Consider the following 20,875-nt stretch of genomic DNA (forward strand, 5'->3'; position numbering starts at 1 on the left):
TTAACAAGTATTAGTATACTTATAAACTTGCACACTTCTACGTACACAAGTAATTATAATAATAATAATAATAAGAAAAAAAAACCACCATACAGGGTACACACATGCACGAACGTATAAAAAAAAAATATGGATGTAGAAAAATAACAAAGGCATGCACTTGTCGTTGAAAATAAATCCCAAAAAAATTATCAGTAATAGTAAGTAAAAAAGGGTGGACATGGGGGGTTGGTTTTAAGGATAAATCCCGTTGATTTAAAGTTATAGTATTGCGAGAATTTCAGGTATACCAACTTGACAACAACAACAACAACAACGGGGGGTGGGGGGAGGGTCAATTGATGTGCTAGGAAAATTATTTATTTCATGGGCTTTACAAATGTATAAGCATAAAAATGTAAGTATAAGTATATAAGTGTAAATGTAAATGTAAATGTAAATGTGATGACTTCTTTTTATGCATTTACACACGATGATGATAAAGAAAAAAAAGAAAAAAGGATTGGTGGGGGAGTGGATAGGGGGATAAAAAAAAAGGGGATGAAAAGGGATGAGTAGATGAACGTTGGATGTAATGCATTACTTTGTAACACACATACTCACACACACAGTCATTTATACTTTACACCTACGTAATAAATAGATAAGAGTATGCTGGTGCAGTTATAGTTGCAATTCCTCAGCCCCCCCCCTTCCCTTTCCTTCCCTTTTCTCTGCAACCCCTTCTCTTTAACTTTTTTTGTTTTTAACTGTGAGTGAGTGAGGGAGTGTGTATGAGAAAGAAAGCATATAAGAGACACACGTATACAAACTTACGTGTCCTATGTACTTTTATATATATATATATATACGTATTTATATATGTATGTATGTATGTATGTGTTGGAATGCAACGGCCTAGGTGAAATGCCTGGCCACGTGCCAGAGACTTTAACCTCAATTTGCAATAAAATACAAGCACTCAACGACGACTAACGCGAATTCTCGTCTTTTCATTTTTTTTTACTTTTTTTTTATATTCCTTTTTTTTATTTCTTTTCTTTTTTATTTTCTTTTCTTTTGTGTTATTTTATTCGATTTGATTTGATTTCGTAGTTTCGTTATTCGGTCTACCTCGTACTATTGTATTTCTCATATATACATATATAATTCTTTTATTATTATATTTTTTAATTGTTGTTGTTGTTATTGTTGTTGATTATTTTTGATATTTAATTAAACGTGTTATCTTTCGAGGAAAAAAATATTTCGATGAAATGTTTCTATTTTTTTTTTTTTTTTTTTTTTTTTTTTTTTTTTTTTTTTTTTTTTTTTCAAAAGAATTATTATTTTCTTCCACAGAGTAGTATAATTTTTATCCTCGAATAATTTTTTTTTACTTTTGTTAATTCTTCTTCTTCTACTTCTTTTTTTTTTTTAGTATTATTATTATTATTATTACGATAGTCTCGGATACACAAGTTTACGAAAGAACATGATATAAATAATCTCGCGGTTGTTTCTCTTCTTCGCATATAACGGAATTTATTACTTTAAGTTGTTTTATCTTCGAAAAAAAATAAAAAAAAAAAAAGGAAATAAAAAGAAAAACAAGTATCGGCAAGTTTTTATCGATGTTAAAATTAAATGTCAATCGTAGTACGAAATTTTTTTGTTCGACTAACACACACAACGTTATTAAATATTTATTATACCATATATATATATATATATATTTTTTTTTGATTAACATTATCACGAATTACGTTATTTAAATATATTTTTAAAGTATATCTGATAATTAATTAATCACATTAGTCCCCTCCGCCCCCTCCCTCCCTCCCGCCCACTCCTCCTTCACCCCAGAAAAGAAATTTCAGATCTTAAAAACGAATAATATTTGTTACGAAATATATATATAATAATCAATATAATATATAAATATGTGTATATATATATATATGTGTGTGTGTGTGTGTGTATTCAGAGGTGACGGAAGTATCGATAAGATAATACTTATATCAAAGATAACACTTATCAAAGTGCTAACATTGATCAATTAATTTCATTAAAATGAACGATCACTCACTCATTCGACACACGTGTTTATGTTAATCTTACAGATTATTTTTATTTTAAATACTTACATATATATTTTTTCTTTTTTTTTTTCTTTTTAACACAACTCGCCAATAATACATAATTAACAATATTAAAATTAGATATCAAACGATAAGATTTAAACAACACGATCACACTCCCCAAACCAATTTTTCTAGTAACAGACAAAAAATCCCATTGGGCTGGCAGAGAAGGAAGGAGGGGGGTGGGTGTGGGTGAAGGAATTTATTCTAAAAACCATAGAGATCATCTAACAAACAAAAAAAGTATATAAAAATTTATCAAAACTATTAGAAAATGAAGAAAACAATCTAATAACACGTGTAACGTTATTATCCTAAAGTTGAATCGGTAAACAAAAAAAGAAAGAAATTCGGCATTGAAATGCGTCAGGGTTTATTTCATCGAAGTTACCAGGTTCGTATATACCTGGTGACCTCTTTACATAGTATTACATTACACGACATTGCCCTGTGTGGCCTGTGTAAAGTTAGCAAGCTAGCTAGCTAGCTTTACATACGTGCGCGCGCGCGCACACACACACACTAACACAATGCACCCCGTTCATCGTTTCTCGGCGCGTTTATCTGAGGGCGTTTATCTCGGCGCGTCTACAACGGCACGTTTATCAACAGTAATAAATGAGACAGTTAAACAAAGAGAACTAACCCCCCTCACCCCTTGTCCCCTTGTTCCTATCCCCTATCCTTTGCCAACTAACACTATCACTATTCGTATCTCCTTGTTACACCCCCCACAATCCCTTTACTCTCCTGTTTTACTTCAACAAGCTAAATTTTCTCATGCTAGTCTTGCTTGCTAGTATTGCTAGTTTTATGGGATTTAAACAAAAGAACAAAAAAACAAACACTGACAGGATTTTGACGTTGAGATTATCGGAGGAAAAAATGAATTTTATATTGTGTGTGTGTGTTTTTTTTTGATGTGATTAGATTAGAAAATATTTCAATGTAAAAAGGGGTTATGGGTTCGTTAGGTATACGGAGAAGAGTGTGTGAGAGAGAGAGAGAGAGAGAGAGGGGGAATTGTTTATCAATGTATTGTTAACAATGTTATTGTCATTTTTCAGCCCAGACCAGGAAGGAGGTCTCGTGGTCGTCCGGGTAACAACACAGCACAATTGCAAACAACTCCGAGAGTTCAGAGTCCGATATCTCAACATTTGGAGAAAGGTATTTTGTTCGTTCGAATATAATTTCATATTTAAACAATGTTTAATTGTATTTTAAGTTTAAACGAAGTTTCATTTTTTATTTTTTCATATTATTATCTTTCTCTCTTGCTCTTAATAGGTTATTTTTTGTATCGCAGTCTCATAGATAGAAAACGTTATAGAAAATTGGTTAAAAGTAACATTTTAGAAACTATTGTAAACCGAAAAAAAAGAAACACGTATTCCTAACAGGTTTTTCTTCACCGTTCTATTTAATATACACAGTTATAATAAAGAAAAAAAAATAAGAATACATTAATCCACGTATAATCTTTTGTGTCGAAAAATTTGCGTTGATATAATTATAAGTCAAATGTTTAATCCTGTTATAAAAAATAATATCTTAATGAAAATAGAAAACACACATCTCTCTGTGGTGTGTACCGTGGAATAAACTAACTTAAGTATACCATCGGAATTTGAATAATAGGAATAGAATTGGTGGGGTATGTGTATGTTAAAGTTGAAAAGTGTATGGATGAGTGGTATAAAATGGGGATGCTGTTTTTGGGTGGAAATTGGGTTGAAGTTTCAGATGGGATAAACGACGTTAGGATCGATTTGAGAAAAGCAAACTGTGTCTTGGAATAAAAGGAGATACTGAGAAGAGTATAGGAGTATGAGGAAGAGGAACAGGAGGATGAGGATGAGGATGAGGATGAGGAGAATAGAACCCGACCCAATGTCCAGGTCTCTCTTTGGCGTGTGGTCGATGAAGCGAGGTCAAACGGGGTCGTTGAGAGTTGGGTTGCGCGATCGACCCAGGCAAAGGTCAGACGAAGACATACCATTGGACTAAACCCCTCTCTTCTGAGGGATGGTAGGGGGGAGAGGTTTTCTCGTGAGATGGTTAGAGTTGGGGGAGGGGTGGCAGGCAGGCAGGTGGTGGTGGTAATGGTAGGAGGAGGAGGAGGGGTTCCATTAACTTGCTTCTGGAATTTAACGGAAGAATCTATCGGAGGTTAGGTGTGTTGTTGATGGTTAATGAGAAAGGATCATGGTATTGTAAGGGGGTGAGGGATGGGGAGAGAGGGGGATTTGGAATGATTTCGAGAGGGAAAGCTAAAGATTCTATCTTTCTCTCTGATTCTGAAATAAAACAAGACGAGAAATAAAACATAGAACTGTAACACTTCTACAGGGTCGGTCAGACTGTCTACACTGTAATAGTGGTGTTAGTTGTTGTAGTAGTAGTGGTGTGATGCTGTTCTACAGTTGGGGGTAAGGGAAATGATTCGAGGAACTACTCCCTGAGAAAACCGGTTCACAAACAAAAGGTTCCTCCTCCTATTGGGCTGTCCCTTTCTGTTCTCTTCTCTTCTCTTCTCTGCGTTATTTTGCTTGAAAAAGAAGAAGAAGAAGAAAAAGAACAGGGGGAATGGGTTTGAAAATAAAATGAAGGAAAGAAGAAGAAGAAGAAGAAGAAGAAGAAGAAGTTGAACGGGGGCTGATTCAGGTAGACCCAAAAGGGCTGGCCGAGAGTAGTCTTGCCCAACATGTAACGTAGATACTTTTCTTTTTCTTTTTCTACTTTTATCGGAGTCCTTTGTTCACGACTGGAACTTCTCTCCTTTCTTTCTTCTTTTCTTTTCTTTTCTTTTCTCTAATCGCACCACTACCACCATCACCATCACCATCACCATTCTCACTTTACATTTTTTTTCTTCTCTCTTCCTTCCTTCCTTCCTTTCTTCTTTTATTTATTTCAAACACGTCTGGGTAGTAAAGTATAGAAGAGAAAAGTATCTTCATTTCCCCATCAGAGACAGTCTTTTTCATTTTAAATTCGTTCCTAAATATGAAAACTGTTACCGTTTACTTAAAAGGAAAATATGGACAGAATTTGATTATTATTTATTCCCATTTTTCGAATAAATCTTAACAGATCATCCATCCGATAATGATTATTTTCCATTATTCCGATTTAAGTTATCGTCATCGTCATTTTTCTTTTTTTCCTTTTGACTTGTCAGTTTGTAACATAGCCAATATGTTCAGTATAAAAGAAATAAAAAAAAAAGAAGAAGAAAAAAATAATAATAATAAGAGTAATAAAGTAACGAAATCCTCTTAAAACGGGAAGAGAGAGTCCCTTTGATGTGATTCCAGTCTTCTTCTTATTTTTCATTTTCTTTTTCATTTTATTCGTCGGCATAATTCCTCAACTTGTGTCCCGCCTTCATTCTATACCCTCTTTCTGTTACCGCAGTATCTCTTACCCTTATATACGTATACATGTGTGTTTATCTGTATGTGTTAGTAACATGCAATCCATATACTCGTCCACTTTTCTTTTCTTCTCTTCTCTTTTTTTTTTAAGCTCTCTTTCTTGTTCAGCCTCGCAAAAATAAACGGCACCGGGTATAAAGCTCGTGTCGGGTGACACATTGCTGAAAATACATTCACCCCCTGAGCCCTCCTCCTCCTCCTCCTCCTCCTCCTTCTACCCTTTTTCCTTCTTCATCTCAGTCACTCACATTTTTTTCTTTCTATTTTTTTTTCTTTTCTTCTTTTTTTTTCTTTTCTTCTTTTTTCTGCTTTCCGTAGCTAGCAGCAGCACTTCGACTACACGTAGTAGTTGATACTCCGGTGATAATTACCGTGGAAGGGTGAAAAGGAAACGTTTCGTCTATTTGTGGATATTACATAGACACACATACACATATACATACAAAGAAAACGTATATGTTGGTGGTAGAGAGAGTATATTCGTAGGTAGAAAAGCAGACGTTTGCTAGGTTGGACCAATTACACGATAGATGCCGGGTGTACGTTCATTCCTCTCTCTCTCTCTCTCTCTATCTCTCTTTATAGCAGGAAATGACTGCACTCATTCGTACATCTTTTTTTCCTGCTAACTATACAGACGTTACCACGTAACTTGGTACGATAGGATAGGATAGGATACGATACGGTATGTTACGTTACGGTAATAATCAAAGATTCAATGGGGATGTGATCTTTCAAAACTGTCTGAACGAAATAGATCTGACTGTTGACTAATAGCGGAATAGATTCTCTATTCCCTATTATGTTTTTCTATTTGACAAAAGTTTACTTTCAATGTAAAGTCATCTGATTTTTTAATGCTACCATTCCTATCAATTATGCAATGCTCTCTTTCTGTCTCCACATATCCATCAACATCATCAATCCTAATCATCATCATCATCATCATCATCATCATCCTAATCATCATATGTCGAGTACCGTGTGATTTGTTAGATAGATGATGAGATAACAGTAGAAAAGTAGTATTGGTCTAGCCAACTAATTATCGATGATCATAGATCAATGATTGGATTCTTCCAGGCCAATGAACTCAATAAGAATCCAAACCAACCCCCACCTGGTGATACGAATACTAACCAATAATAACACTCCTAGGGAATGTATGATGGTGGTGTTGGTTTAATCAACTAGACCAATTGGGTGGGATCCCTGTTCTAATTATTCGCGAATAATTGAACGTTACGTTAGTCATGCACCAGATTCCAATGACCTGATCCCCTTGATGTATAAACCATCTATCTCTTTTTATTATTCCTTACTTTCTTTCATACATACATACATACATACGTTAACGCGTGGTTTCACCATAACAAATCAATCAAACCATCATCCTGTCTATACTTTCTTTGTCTCTTGTGTCGTCATTTCATCGGTTAGGTTCACTGTTGTTGTAGATGGTTTTTATCTCTCTCTCTCTTTTTCTCTTGACTTTTCTAGCAAGCACATTGAACAGTCGTTCCGTTGAAGAATGAAAGACAAGGAAAGAGTTTAAACCAAGGGGGAACTCGTCGTAGCTAGCTAGCTAGCTAGCTAGCTACTGGTTGGTTTATACGGCTTGGCAGTTGGCCAATCCTGATCCAAAGTTCCCGTCGAGACACGTTTTTCTTCTTTTTACTTCTCCGGTTTCCTCTTTCTTTCTCTATCTTTCTCTATCTTTCTTAATTCGTCTTCGTTCTTTTGGACTTTTCAAAGTCAGTGCTGTTCTCTAACGTTGTCCATTCCTCTCTTTCTATACTTTCTTTCCCATACGTCTACATCAACCTATCTATCTCTCAAACTTCTTATTCTTATTCTTCTTATTCTTCTTCTTCTGTTTCTCTTCTAACCAGAAGAACAGAGAAATGTGCAAGAGAAATGATGAGGTACATTGATGAGGGGTCTTTGAAGAAATGCATCTCATGAGAAGAACTAGCAGTGTTGTTCTGGTGATGTTTGTATGTCCCATACCACGATACTCATTCTAATTCCATGGGATTTATTTTTCAACTTTTTACTCACAACGGGATTTCTTACCTTGGGTTACTCAAAACGTCATTTAATTGACCATGTTTACCGTTAATTACTGATTACTCTTCTATACGATTTTAATGTGTTTTTTTTTCATCCTTCCGTGTGTGTGTGTGTTAACAGAAAATTTAAATTGTGTTCATTGCAAATGAAAAATGTTTTGAATCACAGGTTTAGAAATCTAGGAACGTGTGTTTATCTCTCAGCACACAATTTTATTAGATTTTCATTAATATAAATGAGAGATTATAATATTGTTATATTAGATGTTTCATTATAGATCATTATAAATAGAATAGTTGATTATTATTCATTGAGGATTCCAATCGAATAACAATTGGGAAAAAGCTAATTCCCCTTTTGTTGCTTATATAGAACACGTACATAAATATAGTACGCAGTTACACGTGCGACGGATTAAAACATTGTCGTGTGGGTTGAATACGTGATATATTTTATATTATGTTTAACGTTACGTGCGAAAATGATGCCAGTGCAATTAAACGTTATACGTGCAACGGGTTTTAACGTGTGACGTTATTTCCTATTTCCTATACTCTTTTGTTTTATATTTATACGTTATTCCCTATGAGTCCCCTGTGATATCAATTGGAATAACAAAAATAGTATCGAGATTATTATGCATCTCATTTTTCGGTATACAAATATATGATTTGTTCTAACAGTAAATTCAGGGAATAGAAATTGTCTATTCATGCCGATCATATGAACCAATCCGAAGACTAAAGTGATGATTTGATGATTTAACAATTAAATCAATAGGTCCAATCGTCAAATACAAAATAGTCGGCTGTATTTGTTCATGGTGTGCTATTTACTATGCTGTTTACTGATCATGGGAACGTTCATTTGCTCAACATTCATTATTGGTTATCAGTAATTCCAAATTGACTGCAACATGTTGAACACCAAAGAAACAATGGTGTCCTATAACGTATATCATACTGTAATTATTGATCTTTCTACGACAATTGATTGATCTAAATTACTACGACAATATATATATATATATCAGAAATACATTGTACTCTTTTAAAAGAAACCATCATTGTTAATGTAGATACATGGTAAACAATATTCCACTCCAATATGATGGTGGTAATTGTCAAAAAGTTGATTGAACATTGTATGATATAACGTGAGTTAAGTTTATTATTTATTTGTGTGAGTATTATTTTAAATAATATTCCTATTAAAATGGTTTTATCGTTCTCAATCTTAAACAACAAATAATGTTAAGTAAAACATTTCAACAACAACAAACTAAAATAGTAGAATTGTAACAAAAGTCTAAACCCATTTTCCATGGATACATACCAACGTCAGCAACTCTTGTGCAATAATACGGAATACCGTGTATAAAATGGTTCGACATAAAAAAAGTTATATTGCAATAGGAAATGTAAGAAGAATATAAAAACAAAAAAAAAAAGACCATAAAATAAAATAAAATATAATAAAATAAAATAAAAAAAGAGCACACTTGCATTTCGATGGCTGCCGCCGTAGCAGCAGCAACAGCAACAGCAACAGCAGCCCCATTCCTGATAGTTGCTGTTGGACCACCGTTAAAACGTAAATAGTCCTTCCTGTACGTGTACACACTTACATACGTATCTACATTTATGTACACACATATATTCTTATATACCGGTTTTCATAGTCGCATTGCTATTGTTCTCGTAGGGTAGTAAAACGAAACTCGTCGCTCGTAAAAGCCCGAGCCAGTTTCAACCGGGTGTGGGGGCGGACTGAAGGGGCTTAGGGGGTAGGGGGGGGGTGGCCCCGCTTTGAACGTGCCAATGTTGTTCTCTGCTTTATTTCGTTCAACGTTAGAGAAAACGAAACTCGTCGTCATCATCCATCCCCATCTGTACAACACAATCCTGATCAGATCAGAATATGATTGTTCAACATAGTCCAATATAGTTATTTGGGTTTATGTTTTTGGATCATAACTTCGATACACTTAAACATTAGCCAACCAAACTTTATATACGCAAACCCGTTAATACTGTCAATGTTTTAACATAGATTTTATATCAAAAATATATATATATATATATATACTTCAACATTTAGTAAACTTTTTCAAAATGTATCCTAAATATAAGTTGGTCCAATTTATCATACGCGTATAATAAACGAATAAAATAACTATACTTAAATTTATATTCTGTTGGGGAATATGATCATCCATTTTATTTTACAATCAGATAATTTGCAATTCAAGCTCCGTCAATGAGATTAATTAAAAATCGATTTGATCGATTTACCTGTCTCTCTCTCTATCTTTATCTCTATCTCTCATTCTCAAAATAGTGATGTATTGTAGGTAACGATTATTGCCGATAATGGGGTAAAGGAAGGGGGGGGGTAGGGGAGGGAAGGTTAAAGTGAATCAATCGGGTGGTAGACCAGGTATAGAATACAAGGGGGTATTTGGTTGGGGAAGGTACGAATTCGCTAAAAGTGGTGGTGGTTGATGTTGGTTGGTGATGGTGGTGGTGGGGGTAGTTGCAAGTGGTGGTGATGGTGGGGGTCGGTCTATATGATAGATAATATAGGATCTTTAACAGAGATTCGCTTTGCGACGGCGAATGGACGTTTGAGCGGTTATTAATGCATCGACATGCGCGAGTCTATGAGCGAGCGAGCGCAAGCCCGTAATTTCAAGTTTTAATTAACTTCAGTTTTAGTTAAACTTTTAATTAAACCTTCCTAGCACGAGAGCCACCACCGCCACGGAAGAGATTCGTCTGAACACGAGGGTTAGGGAAAGTGGGTGTTTGGTTAGGGGGGTTGGTTAAGCAAAAGGATGTGGCCACGAACGAATGAGAGAAGAAGTTTGGTACCAATATTTTTTCCAAAATGTTGCTTGCGGTCTTATCCCCCTCATACCACTGTCATCATGATTCTCCCCCCGCCCCCCAACCACCATCACCACAACCACCACCAATCCCACTCGTATCCGGGAAGTGTGAAAGGAGAGACGTCGAAAATAAAAATACGCGAAACAAAATAAATGTTCTGTATACGTCGAAATAAAATAAAATAAAATAAAATAAAATAAAATAAAATAAATACAGGGATGATGGTGGAAGGGTGGAAGGGACGGGGGTAGGTAGGTAGGTTGGTAGGTAGGGAAAAAATAGAAATAAAAATCAAACACTCGTCGAATGATACACCAAGAGGAAAGAGGGAAAGTTTGCTGAGTGAGGGGGCAGAAGAAGGGGTAGCAAAAGGGGGCAGGGGGGTGGGGATGCGGGTATACCCGATAACGTTGCCAACGTTATTGATTCTCTCTTTTGCCATAGGGAAACACGTGGCATACCCTCCCCATCCCTCCCTCCCCCTCCCCCCCATTCCCCGGTGTGTTTGTGCGTTTAATTCGAAACTCTATCGAATCATCGACAGAATTCTACGCAACAGCTCCCTTCTACTATCTTTAGGAACAGAACGGAACGGAACGGAATGGAATGGAACGAAACGAATTCATCGATTGACGTTCGACCAATACGCGTTGCGTACGGTTTACTTGCTTCTTTATTTGTGTGTGTGTGTGTGTTTTTTTTTTTTTTAACTGTAATTAGGATTAACGGGAATGAAAAGTCTGCTGAATATGGTCGATGTGTTATTTGGGTTGAACATTTTTCATCATAATTTCGAAACACTTGAATATTAACAAATCAAACTTAAGATAGGCATTTTCTGCACTTTACATTTGATTTTCATAACTCTACAGAGTATTCTACGCGTAGAAAAACGAGTGCACTTTAATTTAATATAAGTTTCATTAAAATCTATTAACTTTTAGTATAAACAATATTTACCAAAACTATTCAAAGAATTAGCAAAGTTGTATAATTTACAGCATTGCAATCTCTGATATTGTATGATCGTATGACTGCGTGTGTCTGTGTTTGAGAATGTATTCCTTTCAACATTGTCTAAATAGTAATTTGATATTCTATAGAATATCAAAGTATTTCATAATAATGCCGAAGAATTACTAGCAATGACTGATTTCCGGCTTTGACGGTAACGTATACACACTTATTGTATAACACGTGTCGAGTAATATACTGATGATTTTCAATAGAGTTTTCAAAATTTTCCAGGTAATACTAGTCGAGTGTAAAACCGTGATGGGATGCATTTGTTGTTTGTTTGTACAAACAGTTAGATGTAACAACAACAATCATTGAGTAGTTAGAGGATGGATAGCAATGAAAAGGGTGGTTAAAATATGAATTCGTATGTATACGTGTGTGTTTGTATAGAAACATGGGACAGGGTGGTGGTAGGGCTGGGATTCAGTTGGGGTGGGGTGGGGTGGAGGGGTTGGAAGGAGTTAGGAGAATCAGGTAGAGAAACTATATTTCGTTCCGGCTTAAAACCGAGTCAGTCGTTTCGGCCACTAGTTACGGAACTCGGATAATTATTGTTGCGAACTAACTCACAGGGTTTTACTCTACTACCATTTGATTTCAGAAGCTTGCTTGCTTGCTTGTTTGCTTGCTATCGTCAGTTATACATTAAATTTTATCTACGTTATGTATATATCCATTCGAATAACACATTAGTAGTTTATTCGTTGTGATAATTATTCTGCGAATGAATAAACAAAAAAAAAAAGTATTTCTACATTTTTAATGAGATAATTTATATTTATAAACCTGTTAAAAGAACAATTGTGAATATCGATAATATGAATTGGATATCATTATAAAACACTGTTCAATGTAAGAAATGTTAAACGATATCATTTGGATGTCCGTAAATACTGATTTTAGATTGATGCCGGATATATCCGACGCTAGTAAAAAGAAAATTTTAATTCGTTCGGAATTCGTACGATTTAATTTTAAAGACAAATGCGTTAAATCATTTTTTCGCATTCAATTTTGTATAAATGCGAAAATACTCATGGACCAAATGTATATTAGATTTTTTATCAAGATTGAAGAGAGCTCTCGAAACGTAAAATAATCTGAAAATTGTTCTTTTCTCGTATATACGTTTGTATGTATATATATATGTATATATAATCCATAATCCATTTCGGGGTAGTGCAGACAACCGTATATCTGTCTTTCTCTCTCTCTCTCTTTCCCTTTTTCTCTTCCTCCTGTTATTTTTATGTTTTTTTTTTTTTTTTTTATTTTCTTTTCCCTCTTTGACTATTTTTCTCTTTTCCAACGTAGTGATATTAATGCGGAAAGGCATCCGGAAAAGCTTTTGGTATACAGAAACGAGATTTCGTATGAGAGAAAAAGAGAGAGAGAGAGAGGGGGGGGGTTGAGAATGTGGTTGTTGCAATGTTAGGTTGAACAAAAAAAATCAAAGGAATACGAACTGGTGGATGAAATAAAAAAAATAAATAATGGATGATAAATAAAAGTGTAGTATATAATCAGGCAAAAATAAAGTTGAAATTTTATGAGAATTTTTGCTAACATTTTAATTTTCCATCTCCATTATTCTGTTATTATTATTATTATTATTATATATATATATACTTTCACATGTATGAAATGATACTACAGAGAGTCCCTGTTTTGTGTGTTAAAACGAATATAATAATTCTGATGTAGTTTAATAGTTTACTGATTTTAAACAGAATTGTTATTTAGATGCACACCGGTGTATGACTTTCCTAATATGTCGTCGATGAATTTGCTGAGACCTTGAGAAGAGAGTTTAAACTCTTTAGAAGCCCATATCGAAAGGTAGATAAGTACCGGTATGTCTACCTGTCCGGGCACCAGCTGCTACCTGGCTGGCTGCCTGTTAGAAACATCCTTCGTCAGGTTGCACCTGCGTTTGATGCACCCTTCATCTTCTTATACCTGTGTATGGGAACCTGTACCTGTTCGTGTGTGTATTCGATCACGAAGCAAGTAAGCAAGCAAGCAAGCAAGTGAGTGAGTGAGTTGAGTGAATGTGCAAACCAATGGAATTCAAGGATGAACAGCTGCGTTGAAACTTGCCTTTGGCTTATTCCCTTCGATTATGCAACCGGTCGAAGGGCTGAGGAAAAGGTGGGAGGGAGGGAATGAGGAGGGGAATCCCGTGTTACACCCCATGGATATATACCCCCATTTAAATCGGACATTGCGTGCGTGATATATTCCCCAAACATACCATTTGCATCGATTCCTTCTTTTACGATGAAATGATTTTTCTGCTTTCACATTGTGCTTTTTTTATTTTTATATTATGTTGTTGATTGTTGAAAATTATACCTCGAACATCGGTTTGGACCAACTTTGTATCGTCTCTTCAGGATTACCGGGTTCCTCTTTCTTCTCTTTAATAATTTTCAAACCGAACCATCACTTTAAACACACACACACACATACACTATCTTATAATTTATTTTATTTCTCGAATACAGATGAAAGTATTATTACTTTATGGTACACAACACACAATACTGGAACAATGTTAAAACAAATTTATTATCATATTTAGAATTGTGTTAATTCATTCTTGAAAATATCTTAAACATCTCAACAATGTTAGAATTAGACCAGGTGTCACTCTCAGAAGAAGATGTCAATACGACGACTGACAGAAACTGAGATCAAATTTTCTTATCTACTAACTACTATTACTACTACTATTACTACTAACCACTACTATGTTTGCCGTTTGGCTATTCGCCAGGTTTGAAGAAACGTGCCTTTGAGAATCCTACTCGAAGCTTTGCTATAAAACTTCTCTCCTTATTCCCCTCACCTCAGCTTTCCTTACCCAACCCTACCCTTCCTTGACACGACCCTCTTCTCGTCACTCCTCACTTGACCACGCAGTGATAGATACCCACCGAATTTCACGCACTCTTAGCTATTTCTGTACATCCGGGTGGGTCGTGGACTGACTAATAGGAGAAACAGAGAAATACAATCTGACGTGAGTTAGAAAGAGAAATAAAAAAGAAATAAAGAAAAGAAAAGGGAAGTTACGTGAATCCTCGTAGACGTTCTTTTCGTCTTCGTGGTTTAACGACCCACCTTCCCCTTTTCTTTACTCTTTTAATTATCTTTTTCCAAACAATGAAACTAAAAGGGAAATAATCTTGCAATTGAAGTAATCTTGTTAAAAAAAAATACTTCATTATACATTTTTATCTTTTTCTATCGACAATCCTATTTGAATTGTTCAAATACTTCGAAACACAAATTGAAATTTGATGATCAAAAAATCCTGAACAAAACTTTTCTTGTTTAATTCCCTAGCCAACCGTTAAGCGTCGCTACTATCGTCTAACCTCCTTTTGATAAATCTTCAATGAATCATTTTTCTTTCATTGTTGCACGATTGTAAAAGTGTGTCATGAAACAAACCTTCATCCCAGACGAGTCCCCAATTGTAGGATTCGTGAAAAAATTAGGCTGTTGGATTAACCAGGACCAACCAGGACTCGAACTACAGATTTTTCGGTTTCCAGGCGACTGCTTTTTATTCATTGAGCTATCCAGAGTCCACCATCCAATCTCTTTACGAATGCTTATTTAAATATTTGGCATGGAGACGCTCGTGCCAGATATAATTCATATTTAATAAAAAGTTGTAACCTTGAAAAACAAAACTGTCATATCTAAACTAATAATTTCTTGCGAATTCATAATACGATCAGTTAATGTAGTCCTGTATTTTATTTCATACTTTAAATGGTTAGTTATACTATATGTATATTAATAGTTTTCACTATATTATCTATATATGCGTGTATGTGTGTGTACAACACATTGTAGAGTTTGGAATTCAGTGAAATTGATTTTCGTTCTACTTTATTCTGATTTATTTTCATTTCCTCCTAAACACGAAATGTTCTGTATGCTTTTCCTTAGTGTGTAACCACTCATCTATCTATATCTTTACGTATGTGTACGTGTATGTGTTTGTGTGTAACTTATCACATTCGTCGCATTCTAAACGGCATATTTCACGTGCCAACGTAGGATAGCCTTAAACGTATTTTATCTATCTTTCTCACTCACTTTGAGATACCACGGGGGACTCTGTAATAACCGTTTCTAACATAAGCAAAAGACGGAACGTGAATTCCAACGATGATAATAAATTCTCAACTGCAACGTATCTATGTTTCTCTCGTACGTGATGTTATGATACACGTATATATATATATATATATATAAATATGTGTATAGGGTAACTGTATATCTGTTAGAATGGGAAGTATTGTCTGAAAAAGTAATTTCTTTTCTGTTTGTTTTTTATTTTTTATTTTTTATTTAATCAAAAATAAAATACAATTTCTTTCGTAGGTGTTCAACGGTTTGCCTAGCTGTATTCTGAATTATTAGTTTCTCGTTTGATCCATTAAAATCAAGCCAATATTAATGAAAAGTATAAGTGGATTCCTGTTATTGTTGAAACCAAAACAGTCACTTGGTTTTAATTGGTTTGTTGAGAAGATGTACTTAGAAAACTCGTATAAAAATATACCAATGAATGATTAGATTATTTATATCGATCATTTTTATCTAACTACTTATCGCTATATTTAAGATTCAACTCCCATAGGAATTCCCTTCTACAGGAATGTGCTCTCTCAGTTGGAACAATTTCTCTCTCACTCTCATTTGACTTGTCTTTATCGTAAAATGGTCGAGTATCAAGCTTTCCCTTTGAAGTCTATACCGTTCCTTATCTAATGAAAATTGGATTCCATCAATTTTGACGTGCGAATGTTGCGCACGCAAGAAATTAGAACTTCATGGTCAACAATATTGGGGCATCTAATTTGAAAACTTCAACAGAACGTTTGCGATCTTTACAACAAAAACAATTTGTCATTAGAGATGTTTTAGGATTTATATTTATGTTCAATTGTATAACACTGATATAGATAAAATTCAACAAAATGCATCCGAAAAATAATTAGAACCAATTAACAAAAGATTAATACTTACTCTCCCATTACAATTTGATATTCTTTAATTGTCGTTAATTTTCGATTAATTTATATCAATGAAAATTATTCGAATTTGATTTCGAAAGGCTTACCAACCTAAAAAAAATAGAAAAATCGTAGAATCGAATAAACTGAAATGTATATTCCGCTTGGAACTGCAATTAGTTGAAAACCGCGTTATTCATCGACAATTCATGAGTTGTTAAAGCGTGCCGCATAACTTGCTCGTCCCACAGAAATTTCCAAAACTTGATCGAACCATAGACAGAGAGAGAGAGAGAGAGAGAGATAGGAAAATGTTAATGTGAGTAAGGAGTAGATGGAAGAGAAGTGGGGAGGGGTTGGGGAAGAGATTAGCGGTCGACCACGGTCGCTGTTGGAACGGCAGCTTGGATAATTCGCCGTTTACACCGTAATTTCGATTTCTCTTCGAATTCCATGAAACCAGTAGGAAACAAACCCCTCCCCCCGTCCCCCCGTCGCCCCCTTTTGGTCTACGTTTTACGAATCTCACCCCAGTCCTCCCCTCTGACGATTCCTCTTAAACCCCCCCGCCCAATTTCTTCCCCGTTGTCGTACATGGCACGGAAACAAATATTCCAAAGAGAATAGGAATCAGTGTGTGTGTGGGTTGATTGGTTGGTTGGTTAGTTGATCATTCATTCGTTCATTCATTCATTTTAGAAAGAGATAGATAGAGAAAGAGAGAGAGAATCTGAACATGGAATCGAGTAGTTATCAAACTAGTTTGCGAACGATTTCATTGCATTTCAACGTAAACTACCCCTAACCCCTTACCCCCTCTTTGCCAATCCACCGTCTATCACCACCACTGATCTCTTCCGCATAACTGCGACTATCAGTAACCTAATATAACAACTCAACGTGTATAGTTCAAAAACGTGGTAAATTAAAATTCTTTGAAGATCTGACATTAATTGGAGTCTTTGATAAATATAACTGTTTGTATTGCCGCGAACAAGGGGTTGGGTATTTAAATTGGATACACCTTTATGTATTATTAATGGTCGTGTGTTGGTAACATGAAATTGGGGTGCAGGAATTTTCATTGGGAATTGTAAAAGTTTGTTGATACATAAACGTGTATTATTTGGAGATACTTTATTCGGGTTTTTATACGGTTCTCGGATAATTAACATACAAATTAAAGGGGATTGTAGACAATTCTTTCATTTACCTGTATACACCTTTAATTTGCATCCAATTAATTTAATACTTCTTTCATTTAATACGTCTAACCCCCGTGTAGTTGTCTACTTCAACTTAAGTCAACCCAACTAGTTAAGTTCGTATAACGTCAGGAACAAAGTAGGGAAAATGTTGGAAAGTCCAACGTGTGTTGATGCCAGAGACACGCGGGGCAGGAGGGGGAGGTTAATCGTTAAGAACCGTAAAGAAAAATAATAAAATAAAAGTAAAAAGAAAAAAGGGGGGAAAAATAATTATTCCAGACACTAGGAAGACGAGAACGATGAACGAAGTAGTGGTCGGGGGTTGGGTGGGAGTTGCGAGGGGTTGGTTAGGGGTGTATCTCTCAACCACAAAGCAAACACACTTCGATGACGCGTAAGAGGAAAGGGATTGTGATTTGTTCGAGTTGATTACACACACATATATATATATATGTATAAACGCAACCCCTTTTCGATAAACATACTGGCCAGGTTGAATGGGTGAACGGCTTGGATGAAGGCAAGCACCCTGTTAGCTTCTTCCCCTAACCCCACCCCACCCCCCCGTATTCCCCATTCCTCTTCATCTCACTTCTTTCTATTTTATACCTATTTCTATCCTCTTTCTCTTCCTTCCTTCCTTCCTTCTTTCTCTTTCTACTGCAACCCTTATTTTGTGAGCAAGCCAAAGCCTACGGTAGTTGAGGAACGAGAAGACAAGGGTTGTTTCGAGACGACGTTATCGACCCACCCCAACCCCCTTCGGTTTATACTCGGCATGCTTGCCGAGCTTAAAGAGGACCCCTCTTAAATGCGATGGTGCCTTTAATGGTATCAATATCTCTTCTTAACTTTATTCCTATTACTTTTATCATGGTATTCAAATAAACGAATGAACAAATTAAAGAAATGAAACGTAACAACGCGTTGTTTATCAATCACAATCCCATGACTTTTTTTTTTTAATAAATATTATTTCATTTTGTTTTTTTTTTGAGGTTATATTTCTGTTTAACGCGAAGTTAAATGCGACCGAAAAATCCACAACACCACGAAGTTGTCGTCGAGATATTTATACGATGCGCGGGAAAATTGAAATTATTTTTGAGGTTATGTTCGTTTTAGTATAACTTCTTACGTGAGTACACACATAAGTTTTATTTTTATCGTGTAATAATATATCAGAACATCGAAGTATAAAACTTGAGATTATTTTTACCAAATACTTTTGATAAAGTAATAACAATAACACGTTTTATATTTTAATTATGGTAAATTACAAATAATATATATTTGAATAAATCGAATATCGAAAACTTCTTTAACAAGTTTAATAATATATACACACACACACACACACACACAACAATAAAAATATTGTATAAAAGATATACCTATACGAATGGAAAAATTATTGTAAAAAAAAATTACCTATACGAATGAAAATATATAAATCAAACGTAAAATCTCAAGCCAACTCGAATACTCAACACATATAAAACCAAAAAAAAAAAAAAAAAGAAGAAAGAGAGACAGAAAGAGTGATCAAAGTCGAGGAATATAAAAAGAAATAAACGAATGATCCAAATGGTAAAAAAATGGAAAAAAGAAAAGAGAAAAAAGAAAAAAAAAAAAAGAAATAAAATAAAATAAAATAAAAGAAAATAAAGGGCGCGCGTACCCGTGGAAAATATTTCGCCATTGTTCGAGATAAGGGCTACGTGGTAACATAGAATGAAATTCACGAAGGACATTGGATTCACCAGGGTGATGCTGGTGGTGGTGGTGGCAGAATAAAAGGGTAGAGCGAAAAGGGAACAAGGGACGTGGGGGAAGGTAGAGAACGAGGGTGGAAAGGGGGAAAAAGGAGAAATGGGGGGGGATGAGTTTGGCGTGCTCGTAAAAGGCGAAATATTACCTCCGATGCGGAGCCATAAAATCGAAACCAGATCCGCATCAGAGAACACGCTTATACATAGACATACATAAGCGTATATAAACAAATACAATTGTACGTGGATGTGTATGTGTGTATAATAAAAGGTGGACTAACCGGTATGGGATGCAGAAGTAACCTGCAATTCCTCTTACATGGATCCTTTTTTAGGTACGCTTTAATCCTGAATTCGTACGCAGTGAATGCATTTGTTTTGTGTTGGTTTGTGTTCTGTTCTGTTGTGTTGTTTCTATGTGAAAGAGAAGGGGAGGGAGAGAGAGATTGTGATAAAGTATTCGATTCACGTATCGTACACATTGTCTTGTCAATCGAATCACGAATCCCCATCGATATCCGTCCACTTTCTAAACGATCTTAGAAATGGAACTTTAACGATACGACAATCATTCCCCATAATATTAATATTGAAAAAGTGATTTAACTTAATTTTGATATATAAATTATTTACGAAATGATATTTTTCTCTCTTTCATTTTCGTATAGGTAATATTTATATATATATATACAATAATAAAATAAAAATTATATTTAATTGTGTTAAATAATTGGTTGTTGTTTTGAAAAGTAAAAAAACAAATGAATACAAAAACGAATTTTTTTTAAAAATATAATTTGAAATTATTCATTGGTAAAATGAATGGTTTGACGACGAATATTTTCGTGTATAATGTAACGTTTGATAAAATAAGAAAAAGAAAATGAATGTGTTGTGGGATTTTAAATATAATCCATTCCTGTGTGATTAACGTCAACTATATTACAACGTTGGTGTATATAGCAATTGGTTTTCTTTTTTTTTTCTTCTTCTTCTTCTTTTATCCATTTTTATTCTTCCTCTTCCTCTTTTTTCTCTTTTTTCTTTTTAACTTACCTCGAGGGATTCCGCAGAAGAGTAAACGAGAAAGGTGGAAGCTTGTCAAACCAGATTTCTGTATACCATGAGGCCAGGTCAGTTTCGAGAAAGTATCAAGGTTGAAATTTTGATTCGAGATTTAATATATAATATTCTTATTAAATATTAATTGAAAAAGTAAAACAAACAAATATCATAACATAACATTTTTATTTTCTCAACCGAAAAAAACAAAAAAATCAAATATCAAATGTGTTACGAGATATAAAGA

At 34.9% G+C, this 20,875-nt stretch overlaps 1 protein-coding gene across 1 annotated transcript in view; it reads left to right on the forward strand.

Annotated features, from left to right (window-relative positions):
- LOC106787735 (calponin homology domain-containing protein DDB_G0272472-like) overlaps positions 1–20,875 on the forward strand; it is an 86,604-nt gene that overhangs the window by 21,778 nt on the left and 43,951 nt on the right. Inside the window, exon 2 of the mRNA XM_014750353.1 lies at positions 3,191–3,293. Coding sequence (XP_014605839.1) covers positions 3,191–3,293 — 103 coding nt within the window. The remainder of the gene's footprint in view (positions 1–3,190; positions 3,294–20,875) is intronic.

Source organism: Polistes canadensis, unplaced genomic scaffold, assembly GCF_001313835.1.
Source record: "Polistes canadensis isolate GaletaPanama2010 unplaced genomic scaffold, ASM131383v1 scaffold_113, whole genome shotgun sequence".
NCBI classification, from domain to species: domain Eukaryota; kingdom Metazoa; phylum Arthropoda; class Insecta; order Hymenoptera; family Vespidae; genus Polistes; species Polistes canadensis.